Source organism: Stegastes partitus, unplaced genomic scaffold (assembly GCF_000690725.1).
Source record: "Stegastes partitus isolate 25-593 unplaced genomic scaffold, Stegastes_partitus-1.0.2 Scaffold917, whole genome shotgun sequence".
Taxonomy (NCBI): domain Eukaryota; kingdom Metazoa; phylum Chordata; class Actinopteri; family Pomacentridae; genus Stegastes; species Stegastes partitus.
The window spans coordinates 84,290-105,602 of NW_007578648.1; the positions used below are offsets into that span (position 1 = coordinate 84,290).

General features: G+C 39.7%; 3 protein-coding genes across 5 annotated transcripts in view; 1 reads left to right on the forward strand and 2 right to left on the reverse strand.

Annotated features, from left to right (window-relative positions):
• The window catches only part of LOC103366216 (collagen alpha-1(I) chain), a 35,094-nt gene extending 34,613 nt beyond the window's left edge, over positions 1-481 (reverse strand). The window contains exon 1 of the mRNA XM_008293877.1: positions 461-481. Coding sequence (XP_008292099.1) covers positions 461-481 — 21 coding nt within the window. The remainder of the gene's footprint in view (positions 1-460) is intronic.
• Positions 286-7,411, reverse strand: snrnp48 (small nuclear ribonucleoprotein 48 (U11/U12)). Of its 3 annotated transcripts, XR_520657.1 has the most exons (11): positions 7,185-7,411; positions 6,048-6,161; positions 5,765-5,825; positions 5,302-5,382; positions 3,601-3,780; positions 3,241-3,362; positions 2,362-2,465; positions 2,116-2,238; positions 1,657-1,873; positions 1,410-1,555; positions 286-741 (listed from the first exon to the last, which is right to left on the reverse strand). XR_520657.1 is itself a non-coding variant. In XM_008293870.1 (9 exons), the coding sequence occupies exons 1-9, from the start codon at positions 7,329-7,331 to the stop codon at positions 1,792-1,794; spliced, it is 1,014 nt and encodes a 337-aa protein (XP_008292092.1). In that variant the 5' UTR covers positions 7,332-7,411; the 3' UTR covers positions 1,630-1,791. The 3 variants fall into 3 exon arrangements, 1 of the variants encoding a protein (XP_008292092.1); XR_520656.1 differs by lacking the exon at positions 286-741 and having other exon boundaries at positions 890-1,555; XM_008293870.1 differs by lacking the exons at positions 286-741; positions 1,410-1,555 and having other exon boundaries at positions 1,630-1,873.
• A 4,703-nt stretch (positions 7,412-12,114) lies between these two features.
• On the forward strand, positions 12,115-19,183 carry sri (sorcin). The gene is made up of 8 exons (XM_008293871.1): positions 12,115-12,450; positions 14,400-14,447; positions 14,638-14,707; positions 15,273-15,316; positions 15,968-16,115; positions 16,783-16,896; positions 17,245-17,303; positions 18,737-19,183. The coding sequence occupies exons 1-8, from the start codon at positions 12,403-12,405 to the stop codon at positions 18,761-18,763; spliced, it is 558 nt and encodes a 185-aa protein (XP_008292093.1). The 5' UTR covers positions 12,115-12,402; the 3' UTR covers positions 18,764-19,183.
• The last annotated feature ends 2,130 nt before the right edge of the window (positions 19,184-21,313 follow it).

Consider the following 21,313-nt stretch of genomic DNA (forward strand, 5'->3'; position numbering starts at 1 on the left):
TAACCTATGACTTGCACAGATTATGTATATTAATAATAGCTAGATTAGATTTTGGGTTATTTATGCACAATGACACCTCTAATCTTGCTGCTTACGACACCAACTCAAACAAGAAAACACACAAAGTCTGCACACTGACAGACTGAGCAGACGATAGACCCTGAAACTAAAACCTGGCCTTCACAGCCCCTGCTAAACATCCATCCACTCTACACTGATCAAAGATAAACCCGGTCAGCTACTGTAACCTGCAGGGTTTCACACTGATATAAACTACAACAAACCTATTTTGTAACAGTTTTATTCATACTGTCCGTACAAAAAGTCCACAAACCCTTTCTCTCCTGTTCAACAAATTATATAAATGTATTCCCAGGTAATCCAAATGATGTGACCCTCTCAAGGAGATAAAACCAAACCCAACAAGGCCCCTGGTCAGACCCAGACCACGTCCTCTTACCTTATCCCTGGACGTTCCCATGGTGCTACACAGTGAGTCCCCTCTACTGAGACCAGATCCTGCACAGGACGCTTTCAGGACAGAGATTAGGACAAAAACCAACCTGATTTAGCTTTCCCTGAGCAGTTTCTCTCACAGCATTATCACTCAGATGGCTCTCCCTGTCCTCTCTGCCTCCTCTCTGGGATCCCTCAGGTTCCCAGGCACTGACGGGATCCTCGCCGTCTTTTTTTTTGTTCTTCTCGTCCTCTATCTCTGCTTCTCAACAGGGTGAGAAATACCTGAGCCAGAATCCGGCATGAGCAGAGAAAAACCAAGGTGTCACTTATACCGCATTCACAGTACACACAGACTGCATAATTTCAAGTGAAAAATATAAAGCATTTGTTCTTAACAAGTTAATTCGGTTTAAATTAAAGCCTAACCAACTGGAAATAAGATTTTGTTTATTCTGGTGCATGTATCATGAAATTAAGTCAAAGAAATCTGCCACATAAACTGAGAAATCTCTGAAATCTTTACACTAAAAACACGAGTCATATGCAGAAAATTTGCAATTCAGAACTCCAATTAAGACTCCATTACCTAAACACTTACTTTGATGAATATTTCTCAGCGCTCATCCCAAAATACACACATTTAGGGGCTACAAATCTTGTGACTTTCTATAGTTTTTAGTTTGGAGTTACACAAATTGCAAAACTAGCTTTTGGTGGTTTCGTTTTTAACTTGCTGTAAGTGTGAACTGTTTTATGTAGCTTTAAAATACACACTTTGAGAATTCTTTACTTCCTCAAAATGATTACACAATGAAAAATCTAATTTTTCTGAAACAATTTCAGATCCTCAAAACCCACTTTTTGGGGATTTTCTCAAGAACTGCAGGGGATTTGTGCAAACGTTCACAAACACGGAGCAAAATTAAGTCCAAAAAAAGGTGACCTCTGACCCCGTGGTGAAGCTGTGCCAGTTATGACACTCTTGTCCAACATTCCAAATAATCGTCAAGTAGAAAAAAAATCATTTCAAGCCAATCAGGCAGAGGCAGGTGTGGCCCACTCAAGATTAGGAGATGCGTAGTTTCACTGTAAAACCCTGAAATGAAGAGCAGCAGCATGGAGACATGACAGACAATTGTGATTATGCAAAAACAGCAAGAAACTAATGTGTGTCGTTGGTTCCAAAAACTTTATTACCATTTATATCTTCCTTAAGTTCATTTTAAACTCAGCATGTAAACTTGAAACGTCATGAAACCTGTCGTCCTTGGAAGGCCACGATGAACATCGACCTCATCTGATCTGACTTCTGTTGTTGCTGATCCAGAGCTCTCACTTCTCCTTCTCCCGCTCCTCTTTCTTCTTTTTCTTTTTCTTTCGGTCGTGGTGGTGGCTATCGGGGGAACGGGAATCCCTGCAAAGATCCAAAGTCGAAATTGGCCCCACAACATCCACATTTTCAAGAAACGTGACATTTTCAGTCATTAAAATTTGACTAATGGTTGTTTCAGTGTGGTTGTTATGTAAGAATCACAACAAGATACAAGTGTAAAATATACGCACAAACACAAACACTCATATGTTTAACAGTGACTTGTCATGAACATCCAATAAACTGACGAGGTAAACCCGAATGTTAAATGAGTCTTTTCTCACCTCTCTCTCTTCTTCTTCTTCTTCTTGCCTTCTCTGTCGCGGCTTCGTTCCCGACTACGATGGCGTCTGTTGCGGGAGTGGTGAGACTCTGAGGATGCTGACCGTCTTTCTTCCACCGAACGCCTTAAAGATAAAAACCAATATTTAGCCCATCAACTCTGATCCAGAGCTCACCTCGTTTATTGCAATGATTTATCTTAATCAACAACAATACAGAAAACTGATCATCAGGACTCTCTTATGTACTTGTGTGAGGAGTGTTCGGATCTCGTTGGCTCTTCCTCTTCCTCTTCCTCTTTCCACTGTCTGGCAAGTTCCTCTGAGTGGACGTTGATCACCTCTCTGATCACCTGCAGGATGATCACAGTGATTATCAGTTCATTTCTTAACCTTGCTTCAAATAGAAGGACCAATGGACTTGAGTCGGTATCAGATTTTCAGTTACACATAAAAACAGCAACAAGTGCCATTTTTTTTGGCCCTCCAAAACTTCTAGCACGGGAAGATATGTTATGACTTTCCTCCTTCAAATCTCGAAAACATAGTTAAAGACAGCAGACTGATTAAAGGTCTTCCAGAAGGTGAATTGACGCCTAAACAGACACTGCAACTGAAGACACAGAGCTTTCCAACAGATCAGAAATTATTTTATTTATGCATGAAGAAACCTCTCCAAACTTCATCTCAGTAGTTTACCATTTTACTACGACATTTGTTATTATTTTAAATGATTGATGACTGAATTTGTTGATACTTCCATCGAAATTTGGGAACATGGGAGGAGAGGGACTTTGTGCTACACTGTAAGCCCAGCACAGGGGCCCTCAAATGCTGTTTGTCACTGCAAGTTCATGCACACCTAAATTTAAACTATCGGGCAAGGTACAAATAAAAAAAGGGGTCATGTTGAATTTTATCGAAAAGTAAATGATTCATAGGTATAAGGTTTCTTTTTCAGTGACGTTTCTGAGGGACACTGAAGTGACAGTCGAAACATGTCAAAGGATAAAACAAAAATACTCATTGTCTAATAAAAAAAAGAAACCTTATACCGATAATCAGAGTAGACAAAATGTAGACAGTAAATGATTCAAGTGAGTAAAAGAGCAGCAGCTAATGATTTACCTCAGTGTAGGATTTCTTAGTGATGTGAACATTCTTGGCTCGGTAGGACTGACGCCGTCTCTTGTAGTCTCTCATCTCTGCCATCAGCTCCAGGTGAGTCTTTGGTTCGTTTTGTTCTTCATCTGCACACAAACACACGCATTTTACCAAACGACTGCACTGAAGGAGAAAACAACTGTTTAAACATATAAAAAAAGCCAACCTCAAGCATTTTTTAAATTCAAATGAGTGTACAACCACAAGATATTTGCGGTCCTGTCCCTTAACCACACCACCAGCCTGTATAGTCTGTTTTCTGCGTACTGGTGATCATATTGTCTCGATATTTGGGAGGTGTTCACCACACTGAGCGACTCTTACCCTTCTGAAGTTTGGACACCAAATCTACATAGAGATCCTCGTTGCTGGAGGCGGCCGCTTCCTTCTGTTGATTGACGCTGATCACGTGATCGTACAGAGCCAATCGGTCGGCAACAGTGAGGTCACAAATGGCTCGCTTGTGGTTCTGAGGTACGTCGACGGGCTGACCGGAGTACTGACCTGATGGAGAACCACAGAAGTTTTACGCACCGAGAAGTCACTGAGGGAGAAAATACCCACACGCCACCTTTACATACTGTTTTTCATTTAGCTTATTACACAACAGAACATTTTCTCCACAATAGGAGTTCAATAGTTATTGATCATCTCCACAAAGTTCCTCATCAGATCCCAAACTGGGAATCCCAGAAAGAGTGTGTTTTAATCCTTGGACTAAACTGCAAACTAGCTCTTTAATTCAACCAAAGTTAGATTATGTGTAATTAGAAAAAGTTGGTTTAGTTGTTTTAGATGGTAAATGGCTCTAGTGAAGTGACATTACCATTTGAAACTGTCACAAACTAATCAAGACCAAAGTCATCACCGACTCCACACAAAGAGAAAGAAAAAAAAACAGCTATAACCAAACAGGTAAATAAAAAAAAAACCCTCCTATTGTTAATATTTACATCCTAAGAATGTAATGAGCACAACAAATGACCTGTTGTACACCAGGTTTACGCTGCACAATGTTTTTGTCTACGTCTTTCGGTCAAGCTATCGTCACGCTGATATTGTGTCGTCTAAACTTGTCAAAATCAAGCAAGTGAGTCAACAGATAAAGAAAACTTTTTTAAAGTAAGACTGATGCTCAATTAACTTTACGTCTATGTTAGACACTACCTAGCAGATCTGTCTTCAAGATGACAGGAGGACAAGCTTAATAAATTCCTTTTTTTTTGCAAACATGCAGCTGCTGAGTTTCTTTTCAGTTGCTGTAAAAAGTACAACATATTATCTAAGCTCCTTTTCTAACTCAGCTACAACTTTAGCAGCTGTATCTTCTTCACTATGATCAGAATCAGCCTACTGAGGGTCAGCGTGACTCTTAGCAGGAATCATTTCAGAAGATGACTTCATGGAAGGAGGGACTGACATAAATATTTTGTACATTCAGTGAAAGCTAAATGAGAAATCGGAATGTATGAACTGGACTTTCCCCACACGTAAAGGGAAAACTGTGTGTATGTGTGAGCGCATGCGAGTCCCGCAGCCCAGCCTTGTGGTTTGAAAGGATATGATGTTAAAGGATACTGCACGTAATCAGGCAAGCCTGAACCAGAGCAGCAGAACTTTCTAGAGCCCATCTCCTCTCTAATACTCACCCCTGTTGCTGCAAACAAAGCACACAACACACCGATTACACACACACGCAGAAAAAATACATCAAATGAAAGAGAAAAATTCCAAATAATAAAAAATATCTTAAACTCATAAAAGCTTCTCTTTTACTGAGAACAATATTTGGGGGAAATGGAGGCAGATGTAGGTTGAGAAGGCCCAAAAAAAGCTTAGCATCAGTTCAACACAAGACTTTCCACTAGTGACATCTAGTGGCGGCCCTCAGAGTGTGAGTTTAATCTCTGAACATTTCACTGTGCAGCTCTGTTTCTACTGAATGCTACGTCTTGTGTCAGGGTGGTAAACAAGAGCACAATGGCCAAACTGTTTTGCAGTAAACGTTATAAAGTGAGCTAATACCTTGCCAGAAGACTCCTTCCATTCTCATCATGGGTGCAGCCGATCTCGCCTTCAGGATCACCTGGTGCTGGGTGGATTTGTCTGCATGAACAGAGGACAACTGGAAAATCTATCAACTGTTAAAAACTTACTTAGCTTTAAAAAGACATTACTTTACATTACAAATGTCTTAAAAGATTGTTTGGTGTGTGCGCTAGATGGGAAACTTTGGTGAATATTGTGGGTCCAGAGTCAGTCAGCACACGATGACAGGTGGAACAATAAGTTGGTGGATGGATAAAGAAACTAAACTCTTCTTTTTTTTTTTTAAATAATGAATATTTGAGGTTTTACAGTTTTCTACCCTGTCTTTAGATACTGCATTAATAAAACTTGTGCGCCTTGAAATCCTTTGACCTGAGCTAACTGAACATTGGATATAACAAATGACGGTGGTGACTAAAAATCATCAGTATTGACTCACCCATTACAAAGCTTCTCACGCTGCTGTTCTCATAGCACACAGAGGGGTCGAACATCTCGGCCTGCAAAACAGTTTTAAAACTTTACATTTGCACGGAAGTTCATGGTTTTTACGTTACAGTGGTCGGTCACGTAACAGCATGAATCTTTTGTATGTTACTGCCTTGTTACCATTTTGCTGTCGTTCTTGCTGGTACTATCGGCAGCAATTTTACTGAAAATGTGAGATGTGCCCAGAACATTCACGCTATTGCACCCATGTGTTTGTAGCCACTGTGTGTTACCTGCTCCTCAGCTGAGTAGCCCATCTTTCGGAGCTTGCAGGAGGCCTTGTGTTTCTCCATGGTCCTGACCGGGACTCTGTGGCCAGGGTCATAGGGGCACTGCTCCATTGGTTCCTGAGAACGCACCAAAAAAATTAAATTTAAAAAATCAAGTAAGCATGTGGGGCTGCAAGGTGGCTCGGTGGTTTGTGTCATCGGTTTGCATCGCGGTAGGGACACCCATGATCTTTCTGCGTGGAGTTTGCATGTTCTCCCCGTGCAGTGTGGGTTCTCTCCAGGTTCTCCGGCTCCCTCCCTCAGTCCAAAAACATGTTGAGGCTAATTGGTAATTCTAAATTGTCTGTAGGTGTGAATGTGAGTGTGCTTGTGATAGACTGGTGACCTGTCCGGGGTCTCCCCTGCATTCACTTTGAGTCGACTGGGATAGACTCCAGCCCCTCATGACCCTAGTCGGATTAAGTGGTGTATAGATGGTGGATGAAAGAAAGCATGTGATGTGAATTCAACACTTATTATACAATTAGGTGATGTTTTTTTTCGCACAATGGCACACACTGTTATTCTCTATACATCTGTCTGCACTACAAATACATACTCAGTTTATTATATACAACTAGGCGTAACAAAGTCCTGTCTAATCGGGCAGCAAAAGAAATCCTACCTTTAAGGAGATTATAATGTTCAGATATAGTTAAAATTGTTTTAAAGAGATATTGATTTACCTTTATGGCCATTTAGAGGTTGCAATTTGACTACTATTAAACTGACTGTGAGGTGTTGTTTATTTACTGTACCTCTGTTTATATAAACGGATGAGAAAGTGATTAGAAACAGCTTTAACTGTGATATTAGTAATAGTTAAACCACACCACAACTATTAAGTCTTCAAAATGGGTCCAAATGAAAACTTAACATTATATTATTTTATGAGGGTATCATTTGTTTAGTGGCTGTTGCATTAGACCTAACTAGTTTCACGTAGCAGCACCAACTACCTCATAACCTGGAAGTTGGCATATTTCAATGTGATATTGTTCCTTTGTCACAAAAAAACCTGGACATACTTTCGCGAGTTTCATTTTGACTGAAGGCTGAACGCAAACGCTAGCTAAACAAACGCTAGCTACTGTTAGCTACCTGGTTGGGCTCCTTGTCGTCCGGCGACCATCCCAGCGTCTCAAAGATGTCGTTTATCTGCTTTTTGCATCTTTCCGTGAATTCCGTAAGCTCCTGCAGACGGTCCAGGCGATCCTGGAGAGTTAGTGTTTCTTCAGACTCCGACATTTTGGGATTTTACATCCAAATCAACAAATATTCTGCACCGAAATCATCATTTTTTTAAACGCAATGCACCAACTGATTCCAACTGCGCGGTGTGATGACGTCACCGAGAGGGCGCTAAAGGAACGATGCATGCCGGTAGTTGTAGTCCTTCAGTGATAATTATCCATCCATCCATTATCTATACACCGCTTAATCCTCATTTGGGTCGCGGGGGGCTGGAGCTTATATTATATTATATTATTAGAATGAAAACAATTAAACAAGTCATAACTTACTTTTATTGATCACAAATGACAGGGTTTTTGTGTCAAAGACATACATACAAAGATGAGGAACAGGGTTATTGTGGCCACGCAATGGCAGAGGTCAAAAAATGTGACAAATATCTGAGTAAAATCATTGTTTGTAGTGCACACAGTGAAACCAATGACAGGATGAAAGTCCATCAGATTTCATGTGGGGTACAGCTGGTTGTCCTGCAAAACCTCTGGATCCAGCAGATCATCTGCATATATGTCCCCTGTACTGAAAAAAAGAAAAGACAACAACAACCATCTTTTTAAATCGACATGCACGTAAAGTCTTGTAATTCTTTGTCAGGCAAAAACATGTCAGTAGATGTCAGAAATATCAAACGTCTGCTGATTACCATTAATGTAATAACTAATACAGGACTTACATGACTTCTAGAGTGTCTTCAACAGCAACCTCTTCCACCACCTCCACTCCAACCACCATGTTGCTCCTCACTGCATGAATCAAATACAAAAATTTAGTGGCTGGCATTTGCCCTTCACAACAATGCTATTGCTATTTTTTAGGGTTTTGTCTATTTTTTTTATTTTTCACCATAACTTCTGACTTTGCCATCTACATTGTACCCAAAAATTTATATCCTGAATCCAGTTTCGTGAGTCAAGCCAGAGAGACAGAATGGACAAACAAACATCTTCATAACACACAGGGCCAAACTTTCAGGATGCAGGTGCCAGTGGTGGAGTGTTACATGTCAGGTACATTTACTCAAGTCATGTAGTGAAGCTCATATTTGGGGTAGCATTATATTTTTGTGAAGCTTTTTATTTTGGCTCATTCATCTCAGATTTATTTAGGAAGGAAAATTTCACTTTTTAACTCCACTGTGTTCATCTGACAGCTTTGATTACATTCTAAGCTAAGTTACAGTTTAATTACATGAAATAGTTAAATAGGCATATACATTTGGGACCCTATGATATATTTGTTTTTCTTTCACATTCACATGAACATGAGGTACAAATTTCCTATAATGATGGAACATTTAATGGCAAAGGTCCAAAGCAGGAGGAGACACACATTAACCATGTGATGGTTTTTCTGGTTGCTCCTCTGTAAGCATTTTAGTCATTTATTTTGGTATAAATATACTTTTTCTCTGCAGTGTCTGGTTGCAGGTTTTATTTTCATTTCTACCAGAGCCTGACAAAATACTTCAGTTCATCATCTGGTCCTTCCAGAACAGACTATATGAAAACATGTGAAACTTATTTTCTCATCCCTGAGCAAAAATTAGTTCCATCCCCAAACCAGACAGAGAACAGTGGAAATAAAACATTTACTGAATGCACTCAATGTGTATTTGTATATGTATCTTGATTCATTAAATTCCAACTTTGAGTGGAGTGAATTTGATGCCAGTAGAACACTCAGCTACAAAAGCCTTGATGGAACATAGGAATTCAGTACTCTAAAGAACAATCAAATCTTTCAACAGTTTAAAGAGACAATATTGTGTAAATACTAGAAGAAAAGAGCAAAAGACACAAAATATGCTGCTTCGACAACAGGAAGCATACTATATACTGCATACTCACCACCTCCGTAGTACATGAATGGAGATCCAGGCCAGCAGGGACCAAAACCTTCTGGTTCCCTCTGTCCATAAACACACACACATCCCTGGGTTTCCATCCTTGGACCCTCCCAGCAATGATCATCAATGAAATGCAGCAATACTTCTCCCTGTTCGCCTCCAATCACTGTTACTGGCTGCTGTGATGGAGGACCGAGGCCTGAGTTACTGGGGATTCCTGAGTGGGCTGGAGTTTCACAGGTGGACCAGTGAGCATCAGCAGCCTGACTAATAATGTCATCACAACCTGGAGATAAAGATGAGGAACAAGGTTATCGTGGTCAGGCAATGGCAAAGGTCAATCTGGACACATGGTGCCTCGACTCCTTTTAAATGAATTCAGTGCTTCAAAAAACACATCCTGTAATTCTGTTGACAACCCAAGCGTGAATGGCTGGTTAATGCAAGGGGTTGGCTTAGATTTGCACGTCATGGCTGAATCATATGTCTGAGCCGTCTGTTTCCTGCACCTACTGATGAAAGCCTGCTGAGTTTGGAGGGAAAAAAAATTTGGTCACCAGCCATCAGCATATGTTGGCGCGAATACACACACACACAACACACATGCACACATATCAAGGACGTGTGGGGTGTCCAAGGTACAAACAAACAACATCCACACAAGCATGTAAACAGCCTCAAAAATAATAACACACATATCTAAAATTGAACAAATCCAGAAGAAGGTAATGTCAGAGTTGTTGTAATGGTTTTCTAATTCGTACTAGTTATGTAGTGCAAAGGAGTGTGAGGGCATATTTGTGAGCTCATATCAAGAGTTAACAAGCTGTAGAATTTGATTATTTTAAATTTGAGGTGAAAACTATTTTATGTTGCTCTTGCCGTTTTGGGCCAACCTACCGTTTCCATATGGCACAAAGTAATGACTGGATTATTGTACAAGTTGTTTTAATTTGGAATAGTGACCTTCAAAGCACAGTATACGGTAGCTGGGCACAGATGTACATAACATGCACAATTCACTTCTCAAATCTGTATGATCAACCATCTTTAAAATGTGTGCAGTGTTCTCTTTTCTCCTTTATATTTCTGTCTTTGTAAAGTGGCATCACAGGCAAATGTGTTTGTTCAGTTTTTCACATATTAATTATGAAAATACACTTATATACCTTTCATACTTCTGTTTATCTTTTATCCTCTATATTTTATTGTTTATCCAGTATCATACCTTCTAGGAAGATTTTCTTTGGCATAATGAAGTTCTGTCTTATGTCAAAATTACAACACATTATATGCCAGCAGAAGCGGAACAAGTTGGCTATATCTGACTTATTGTTCTTCTTAATCGTGCTATTGCCTATTTTGTTTTGTAGTTGTCTGTTAAAGCATTTTTTTGTTTTTGTTTATATTAAATTCTGCTGTTTAAATTGATAAAATCTTATCTTATCACAAACCTACTTGTAGTGTAGCAGCACACAGCAGGATGTTCTCCTCCCTCTTCCTCCGCTTCCTCCTGCTGATTTAACACGGCCAGAGCAAGGCTTCCCGAATGCTGAGGATGGAGACACACCGGAGGTCTGGGCGACCAAACCCAACAGTCACGATTCAGCCTGTACATCCCAGCCAGAGCTTCTTGTCCCTCCACGATTGTGTATGTGGTGAGGGGGATGAAATGGACTGTCTCAATGCCTTGCCGCCGCTTTCAGCTCTGTCTCTCAAACTGAAGATGGAGCCTCTAATTGGGTTTTCTCTGGACCACGGTTGGACGCAGAAGGAGTGACTCACTTGTCTCACTTGAGAAAACGAGCTGATTGGGCATCTTGTCTTAGGGAGTGATGTAATGCCTTCCGTTAAAGGATCATTCCTGTGTTATGTGTGTTTTTTTCCTCACTTCTACAATTGCCACTGAGTTCCATTTTTTATGACATCCAGCAAGTAAAATCTACTTTAACAAACTACCTTGAACTTGGTAAACTCTCAGAAACAACAAGTTTGATTTTAGTTTTGTCAAACCTGTTAGCTAAAATACTTCTTGAGCAGTATTTTCTCTTTAAGTTGATCTTTATACTCTAAATAGACACAATTGGCTGTCTGCTAAAGAAGGGCAGACATATTCAAAAATGTTTAAAGGAAAATTTGTATTTTGTGTTTCTTAACCCTCCTATTATCTTTGGGATCAATTTGACCATATTCAATGTTTAATGTCTCGAAATAAGTGATTGACATAATTTTTCAGTTTTATTTAAAAGACTGTTTACACATAAACTTGGAAAACAATTTTAATTATGATTATTATCTGGAGGTTTAAATCGCTGGGGTCAAATTGAACCCAAGGATAAAAGATGTCAGTAAATTCGAACATAATCAGAGGGTTAACTAATCATAAGTAGAGTAAATACAGACCTGCAAATTAATGCAAATTGTTCTAACAGCATTTAAAGCTATTAAAATCCTCACATTTACGTAATAAATTGTGTAATTACAATGAATATTCTGATTTTTTTGCGTCACACACTGCGTAGTTGAATAAGAATAGAGGACATCTTTAAAACCTTGAAGGCTTTTCAATCAAATATGTGATATGTGAGTTTTGGGGTATATAAGTTAAACTAGTTGGACTTGTCTTGAATCTGGTAGCTCACTAATGTTTTTAATTAAAAAAAAAAAAGTCTGGCTTGAGGCCTACTTTTGCAACACAGATATTTATTAGATTAAAAATAGCACCCAAATGAGTCAAAAATCATACCAGCTTTGTCTTCCGAATTAAAAAATATATGGAAACCACGTGTAACATCCTGAATATTTCATCCCTGTTATTCATTACACGCTTTATTATTTTATTGCGCAAAGCTTTTAGTTTTATAGCCCGCGTTTGATCTGATTGGTGGGTTACAAATCACGTGGCTGCTTTCCGCCAATCAGAATCCAGCTGGACTGGCTCGCAGTCAGGAAACGAAACGTTTAACAACCATCCCCAAGGTTTACATCAAGGGCTTTTGGTTCACGTTCATCTGTTGCTTTTCTGCACCTTTATGCACATTTAGAGCAACTTCGGTGCTTCGGGCTAATCTGCAGCACGTTCTAATCTCAGTTTTTTTTTTTTTTTTTACCTCTTTTGTCGTTTGTATACATTAACAGACACGCCCTCTGGGGTTACGGAGGGTATAGAGTTACAATAGAATTCCTGTTTTTTTAAATTGAGTTAGCAAGAAAAATAAAATGGCCTATCAAGGATACGGTGCTCCTCCCGGTGGATTCCCAGGAATGGTAAGAAACCGTTAAAATGTGATGAAATATCGATTAAAAACCTCGACATGTCCACCGACGACCGCAGTCCCGGGATGGACTTTCTGTACAAACAGTGCGGAAGTTGGACGAGTTCGCTGAAATCGAGGTGTTTAGCTGTCAAACAGGCAACCCCGTGGGCGTATAACAGTTTCCATCTGAAATCAGCAGCTAGAAGCTAACTGTAAGCTAACTATCAGCAGCAGGAGTGTTGTTTGTCAATGCACATTATAACGGCGACTTTTTCACCCCGAGAGGTAGTGAAAGTAGTAGACATATAATGTTCTCGTGTCAAACTAGCTTTACCACCACGACTAGTAAAAGTCCTGCATTAAGTCTTTTGCAGTCAAACACCATAAACATGTTCACATATACAACAATCTTTCAGTAGAATACAACAATAGGTGCTAATTTCCACTAAATGTTGTCACTTTGAGTAGTTCTGTCTGTATTAAAGTGTCATATTTATACATTGATGATGGGATTATTTGGGAAATCTAAACCAATAAAGCTGTAAAATCTATGCAATGGGGTAAAAAGTGCAATATTTTCCTTTTGAGTTGTAAGATAAAGTTGCATAAAGTAGACACAGGGAAGCATACACTGTATAATGACAGTAACTGACAATGAAGGGCATTCATTCATTCATTCATTCATTCATAATGCAAGGATTTTCTTTTGAATATTGCAACCTAAATGCACACAGTTATGTTCCAACACTGAGCCAGGTTTTCTACTATTAAAGTATTGCTGTATATTTTCAAATTAGTCAAATGCAATTAGTGTACAGAAATAGAATTACATAATAAATTTGATGACATTTCTATAAATATTGTATGCCCTAAAGCAGGGCTGTCTAATCCTGGTCCTCGAGGGCCACAATCCTGCATGTTTCAGATGTTTCCCTCTTCCAACACACCTGATTCAAATGATCAGGATCGCTATCAGGCTTCTGCAGAGCTTGATGATGAGCGGATCATTTGAATCAGGTGTGTTGGAAGAGGGAAACATCTAAAACATGCAGGACTGTGGCCTTCGAGGACCAGGATTGCCCACCCCTGCCCTAAAGCCTTCAACTGACTCTTGTAGCTCTTCTAACCAGATATCTTGGGCAATTTTCAGCTTTGAGGTAATCTATAGTGTTTGCACAAGGTGTTAGAGAGTGAATTATGGTGACATTACAGGGAGTTTCGGGGTGAGGAGGGTGGGTCAGGGTGGGTTATCTTCTTTGTAAGGCTTAAGAAGCACACACACACACACACACACACAGATAATCAGTCGAATCCTTACAAGTCTTTCCAGTGGTCAACAGTATGTGCAACGACAAGCCAAATGGGTTTTTTGAATTATGTTGTTTCATTAAAGCTCCCTCTGGAAGCCTGTTGGAAATCTTTAACTGAACCTGAAGTCATGGTTGAGTTTGTGTCCTGTCCTGAATTGGTATAGTCCTCATTTAGGTGTGTCATCTTTACAGCTAAAGTGATTAGATAATCATTTACTTGAAGGGCAGATGATATGTCTGACTATTTGTCAGTTGGTTGTTTCAATGTTTGACATTTGGTGCTTCAGTTTTCCCAAAGATGAGGATTTTGTTTTGTTGTTGTTTTATCATGAATAATAGATATATTTTTGGATTTTATATTAAATAATGTAAATGATTAATGACATTAGGACCTTAGAAGTTATCACAGGGAATTTTAAAATTTATTTATTTTACTGTTCACAACATTTTATGAAAAAAATACGAATTAACGGAGAAATGACCTGCAGAATAATCCATGAAACTAATCATTCGTTGCAGCCCTGGTTGTCTCTGTAGGTTTTGTTTGAAGTAATGCTTCATTGGTGTTTATATTTCTGCATTTGCACTTTAACAGTGATTTTTACGGCAGGCCAACAGACTTAACATCTTCTTTCTCTGACCCTCTCAGCCACAGCAGGATCCTCTCTATGGATATTTTTCAGCAGTTGCTGGACAGGTAAGACTCAGACATTCAAGCGACAAGTGAATAAATCACTATCGTTGGGCCTAATCTACAGGCATGCCTGAATATGTGAACCGCAGTGCCAGTCAACATTGCAGCATTGATGGTTCTCTAAACCTTTGTGCAACCGTTATCTGACTTTATATTGTGTTTCACTTCCTTCTGTTTTCTTGAACCCTGGCAGGATGGACAGATCTCAGCAGACGAGCTCCAGCAGTGCCTCACACAGTCTGGCATGTCTGGATCATACAAACGTAAGACGGTTTCTAGAAATTATACACTAAAAATGTAAACACACTGATGTTAACAAACAGTTTCTGATTTGTTTTGCTTAATGTATAATCTCTGCGTTATACATTAAGCAAAGTCTCACGTGTAGAAGTTCAAGTGTTACCAGACATATTCAGTGTCTTTTATCGCTGTCCTGTCACTCAGCTAATGACTCAAAACTGTTCATGAATTCACCTGGATAGGCAGGAAACTTGGGGAGAGAGCTGGCGGGGCGACACAAAGCAAAAGTCTGAGTGTAACAGAACGCAGCTTGTTGCGTTAACGTTCTTTCACCTCCGACTCTCGCTGTGACCCTGAATTTATGTTGTCAAACTAACAACTCAGTCACTGTGGTTACATCTGGGAACCAGTTTGAATTCAAATCACTAAACTATCTTGCACCAGAATAATATCAATATTTACTCTGGACTATCCAAGTCAGGAGTGGTGGTGTCATTCTTCTGGAGACTGCTACATGTTCTCAATCACTGCATGCTAGATTTTTTTTTTACCAACAGAAGTATTTACAGTCTGTGTTTCCTTCCACAGCCTTCAGCCTGGAGGCATGCAGACTGATGATCAACATGCTGGATGTATCCTTCAGCCATTAGAGACACTTGTCAATTAAGTCACATCATTGAAGTTGTTGATGACGTACAACATTGTGTACTTGATTTCTTAAAATTTCCGTTTGATAAGTCAGTTGTAAAAACCAAAGGTCAATTGGATGTCACTTAAGCTCACCTGCTACAGTTTACACATTCAACTGGACGTACACCATCATGCCAAAGGTGTTGAATGGGAGTGAGGTCAGGGCTTTGTGAAACAGGAACGGGCCAAACACCAACTGTTGCAAGTCTGAAGCACGCTGTGGTTTTAAATATCATTGTGTGCTGTAGTTTGTGGAACTAAAGTGTCCACATCAGGAGAAAAGACAAGCGACAAAGACGTAGAAAACAGGAAGATACCTTTTGCAAAGTGGTTTTTCTTCCCTCTTGTCGAATTGAGCTTAGCTTAGTGTAGCTGCAAAACAGTAAGGTTCATTTTATGACTGTTGCCTACAAGCACTATAGTAGAAGTTTATAGTTACAGTAACACTATACAGTGTTAGTATAAACAATGAAGTGAGTATAGAGGGGCATTACTGAAGACACATAGAGCCATATGAGTAATATTTCTAAAGGGAGGTCCTTTCTCAACCAAAGAGGTGTGTGAGGAGTCCTTGACCGACACCGCTATCTCAGAGGGACATGACCGGCACCATGGGCTTCCACGAGTTCAAGGAGTTAACCCAGGTCCTGAACGGCTGGAAGGCGACCTTCACTTCTTACGACCGTGACCACAGTGGGTCGGTAGAGGGCCACGAGCTGCAGCAGGCCATCTCCACCATGGGTACAAGCAACTTCGGCTATAGTCATGTGCCCATTTGAATATTCCAACAGATTGCTTGCCGTAGCCCTTCCTCCGTTTTGTACTCGTTCCATGGAGATGCGGCGTGTTCCCAATCAGTTTCAGTGCCATGGGGTACAAATCTGCAGTCCTCGTTCTGTGCAAAAACACATTCCAATGATTATCTGAAACTAATCGTTTAAATCAAGAATACGTCTTCCTAAGTTGTAGACTTTTCAGTCCAGCTCAGTGACGAAAGACACAAATGGAGAGAACTGCAGGTTTTCTCCCTCATCACTTATATTAGAGGTGCAGAAAACATCCTAATAATGTCCAGTATGAACAGATAGAATGATTATCTCTTTTAATAACCATATAGCCGTTTGACTATTGCTTAAATTTTAGTTTTCTCATATATGTACACTTGTAGTTTCTCCTAAATGTCTCCAATCTAACACAGAACAGATAGTATTTAAGGAAGCTCATTGGCTCAACAATAAAGAAAAGTGTAAAATTAAGAACAACAATTGCAAAATAGACGACATATTTGTGTTCAACTGTTTTCAAATAATGAAATCCATTGATTTTCTATAGGCTGACAGTCACTTTGAAGCTGCTGTCTGTATAAAGTATGAATGTCCTCTATTAGATAATGTATGTTTTTGTGCAGGCTACAATCTGAGCCCTCAGGCCATGAACTGCATCATGAAGCGCTACAGCATCAACGGCAGGATCCAGTTTGATGAATTCGTGAGCTGTTGCGTGAGACTCCGGGCCCTGACTGGTGAGTGGGTGGATTAAGCTGATTCAGTTTGGTTCAACCGGGTTTACCTCCTCCTGATGGGTCACCTGTAGCTGAGCTGTGTATGTTTTTGACAGAGGAGCTTTCCTGTACTTTTAGATCATCAGTTGGACCACACATTTGTTTACGGTTTAGAGAAAGGATTAATAAAACCATTTAAGATTAAGGGTGTTTAATGAGTCACACGAGTCAACAAACAAGCTCTACGGCCTCACGCTATCACACAGAGGCAAAGATAATCAACTGATTGCTCAAACTGAGCTGTGAAATTATACAACACAACTCATCTAGGAGACAGTTGTTTAATATTATGTGTGTGTGTGTTTTCAGATCAGTTCCGAAGGAGGGACACCAGCCACTCTGGCAACGCTACATTTCAGTATGATGATGTAAGTTTCCACAACTGAGTGATTACTTTTTTCATTTTCTAAAGCTTTGATGTAGCTTTAAAACAATATTTAAACAACTCTGTATTGACTGCTACTGATCAGTCATAAATTAATTATTTCCTAAGCAGAAATTAGACATGGCTGTTAAATGCGTAAATCAGATGTCTTAGTGCCGTACTGTAGCTCGTGTAGAAACGAATAACTCACAGATCATCACATCTCCCCTTTTCTGGCTTCTCTCCACTGGCTCCCTGTCAGAATTGATTTTAAGATTTTACTGATCACTTTTAAAGTGAGCCAGGGCCTTGGCTATATTTTAGGTATGTTAACCCCGTATATCCCCACACGCAGCCTTAGATCCTCAGGTGGGTCCCTCCTCATTGTTCCAAAGGCGACTGGGCCTTTTCTGTGAGGATCCCTCGGCTTTGGAACGACCTGCCTGAGGAAACAAAGCTCGCAGATTCAGTATCTTCTTTTAAATCACTTCTTAAAACCCACTTTTATAGACTCACTTTTGAGTGATGCTCTCTTTGATTTCTCTTTTAGATTTTCGCCTGTTTCTTTTCCCTTTTTTTATTGGTACTACCTGCTGTCCTTCTCTCTTTTCTCTTTCTTAATCTACTTTTATCTTCAGCTTTTATCTTTATTCCCCTCTGTGATGTCGTCTTTTTAGTCAGTTTTACTAGTATACCTTTCAATAGTGACCCAGTCTGTTGTTTTCCACTTTTATTGTGTGTATTTTTAGTGTTGCCTGTACTTTTTATACTTGTTTTTTTTTTCTGTAAAGGCACTTTGTCAATCTTGTTCTTAAAAGTGCTATACAAATAAAGTTTATTATATTATTATTATTATAGATGCAGATCTTAAGTAACATGAAATGATGCACATTTGTGATGCACACTGTAAATATCATATTTAAGGATCTCAAAATACTCTGCAAGAATATTAAGTTTTAAATAATTTATTTTTGTGACCTTGCAGAGCTGTAGTCTGCATCTACAGTTGTTTAACTAATGCTGTCTCTCCGTCTCTTGCCGTGAATATGTTAAACAACAAAGAACACTCGTACTGTCAGTAGAAACCACACACTGTGCATAATGTCACCACTTCTTCACACGAAAATCTGGCTCTTTAGCTGCTAAATCTATGTTCACCAGCTCGTTTCTAGCTGCGTCTGCCTGATGCTTGGTGCTCAATCAGTTGTGTACAGTTGGATTTATGTGCTTAAAACAACCTCCCGTCACATAGGGAAAAGGCATGGCATCTAACAGTGGCCTAGAAAACTGAATCAATTTAGTCAGTAGAGATATGAAGAGCGCAACAGTTGTGATAAAAGGTGCAATAAATGTCTCAGAGCCGAGACAAGAGCGCTCGATGATCGGTGATTCGGAGTTGTACATTAACCATAATCATGTGATCTTTATCTCCCTCAGTTTATCCAGGTCACCATGAGCATATGAAGAGGACGAGACTGACCAGAAGGGAACAACGCACCTTTTAACTCTGGCTCACAGTATATACTCTCTGTGTACTTTTACTCATTCTCATGCATATCAAGTCATAATGTCACATTCCATTTTAACAGAAGCTTTTTTTTTTTAAGTAATGCATGTTTTCACAAACTAACAAGAATATAGTAACCTCAAGCTGTACCAATGTCAAACACTCGAGTGCCTGAAAACTGGAACCTATTATTATCGTCATCGCTCCTACATCTATAGCTCTTTACCACACAGGTAACCATGGTAGCGTGTAGTGTCAACCACTATAGGAGTATAAACTCGTATGAAATTAACCAACAACCACTATATTGACCATGACCACCATGAGAGTGGATATGAACTTGTTTGAAAGTTAATAAACAACCACTGTATTGAAAATGTCTGTCTTTTTTTTTTCTCCTTTTCCTTTTTAAATATCATAAAGCATTAATTAATGACTTAAACTAAGCCTAAAAACTACATTAAAAAAAGTCTGTGGTGCTTCATGTGGTGTGTTTTAGGTTTGGATCACCAAGCCCTGAACTTCTTTTTAATGTTTTTTATTAATTAGTTGGTAGTTGAGGTTGTGTGGAGACCCTGCAAAGTAGTTCCCATCAGCTTAACAGCTGTTCTAAACTTCCTTAATAACCATAGTTCCACTTTGTTCTGTAGCGCTTTTACTCAGGTTGATTTAAGCGAACCAGCAAACAGCTGATGACTGAAATGCATTTTATCCTTTATTCACGGGACATGTAATCAGTGTGGGGATCTGGGATTTGTTGATATTACTCAAAGCAGTTTTCAGTATTTTTACAATCAGTCTTATAGAAAAAAACTAAAGACCCAGCTCTTCACTGAACACCTTTACACTTGACAACCCGAAAAAAAAAAAAAAAAAATCCTACTACCTCCCACACAGCCTGCTGTTGGCATCGACGCCCTATCACACTTGACTTTGTTCTATGACACTTATCTAGATTGTTTTCTCCTGACTAGATCCTTGCTTGTGTTGTATCTGCTCTCAGATGTACGTCGCTTTGGATAAAAGCGTCTGCTCAATGAGATAGTAGAACTGTAGGATTGTAGTGTTAAATGTTGTAAATGAATCTGAAAATACAAAATGGAAAAGTTGAAATACAATAATTTTTAAAAAGAGGTGATTTTAACTCATCATTTATCTCTAGTGTGAAGCCCATAGTGGTTTTCCACCTCTTGTGGCTGATCCCTTTTTTGACTTTGTATTATATACATATGTACAAAGTGGGCTCCTCACCAGAATTGTTACTTCTGCTCATCTTGCTTGCCTGATTCTGAATGTCACCTGCATTGATCGGGACGTCATCCAGTCCTGTGTTCTTGCAAAGCTGCAACAATCTCTGCCCCAACTGACTTCTCTGTCAGCTCCTCAATCCAACAGATCAGTGACGCTCAAAGCTGACCACTAACTAAGTGTATATAAGTTTGTATTGTTGCTGTCCATGTGTTAAGAGAGCTTAGAGAGCTCAGAGCATTGGAGCTAGCCTTCTTATGAAACTTTTTAGCAGCTTCCTCGGGGCCTTTTTCTTTTGTAGGTTTCCCTATTTTGCTCATTTGTTGAATTACTTGGCAATAAATACCTTTACTAAACCATAAATAGCTGGTTTCATGTTGCTTTCTTTACCCAAGCTGAGCAGGAACGTAACATCGTGCGTCTGTGAAATGCCATTTTGAGGTCTCCACATCAGTGGTCCCTAACCACCGGACCAGTACCGGGCCTTGGGTCATATGCTTTATTTTTATTTCTGCATTAGGGCATTCTGCATTCGTTTTGCTGCACTGGAATCAGGATATCAATATTGATCTTCAAATATTCCCCCCCGCCGTCGCCACTGCTACTGATAGCGGAAACGCCTGCACACTTCTGCCCCATCAGATGGAATAAATAACTTGCACTAGACCAATGCAATGACTGGTCTGTAGAAAATTTTCTACGTGGTGCAAAAAAGGTTGGGGACCACTGCTCTACATGGTTTTTGAAAGGTCCTGTTCCACAACAAAATGACTTGGTGTTACCATAGTGCTGACTCACGTACAGTTTCAAAAAGCGACTCACCCCTCTCCATTGTACGAACAGCATATTTGTTATTCAAATTTTAGCTGAGGCCACAATGGACGCTTTTGTGCCCCAGTAGAATAGGACTTGTGTTCTGTGAGATTTAAGTCTCAGATTTGGCTGGACTACTAGCCAGACATTCCTTCAGGGACCTCTCTGAACCCGGCTTCACTCATCCTTCTTTCATGTCTGCCTTGTCTTCCTGTGCCTGCTGTGGACCCACAGTGCATGATGCTGCCACCACCATGCTGCAGCTTAGGTGTTGTATCATTTGAATGCCAAGGAGTTCTGGCCACAGAGTTACGGTTTTGTCTCATTGGACCAGAGAATATCTGTTAACAGGTCTTTGTCCTGAGAGCAAATGTGAGTTTTCGGAGCTTGTATACAAAGATCTTCACAGATCACAAATTTGGTTTTACAATTTTACTTTAAGGAGC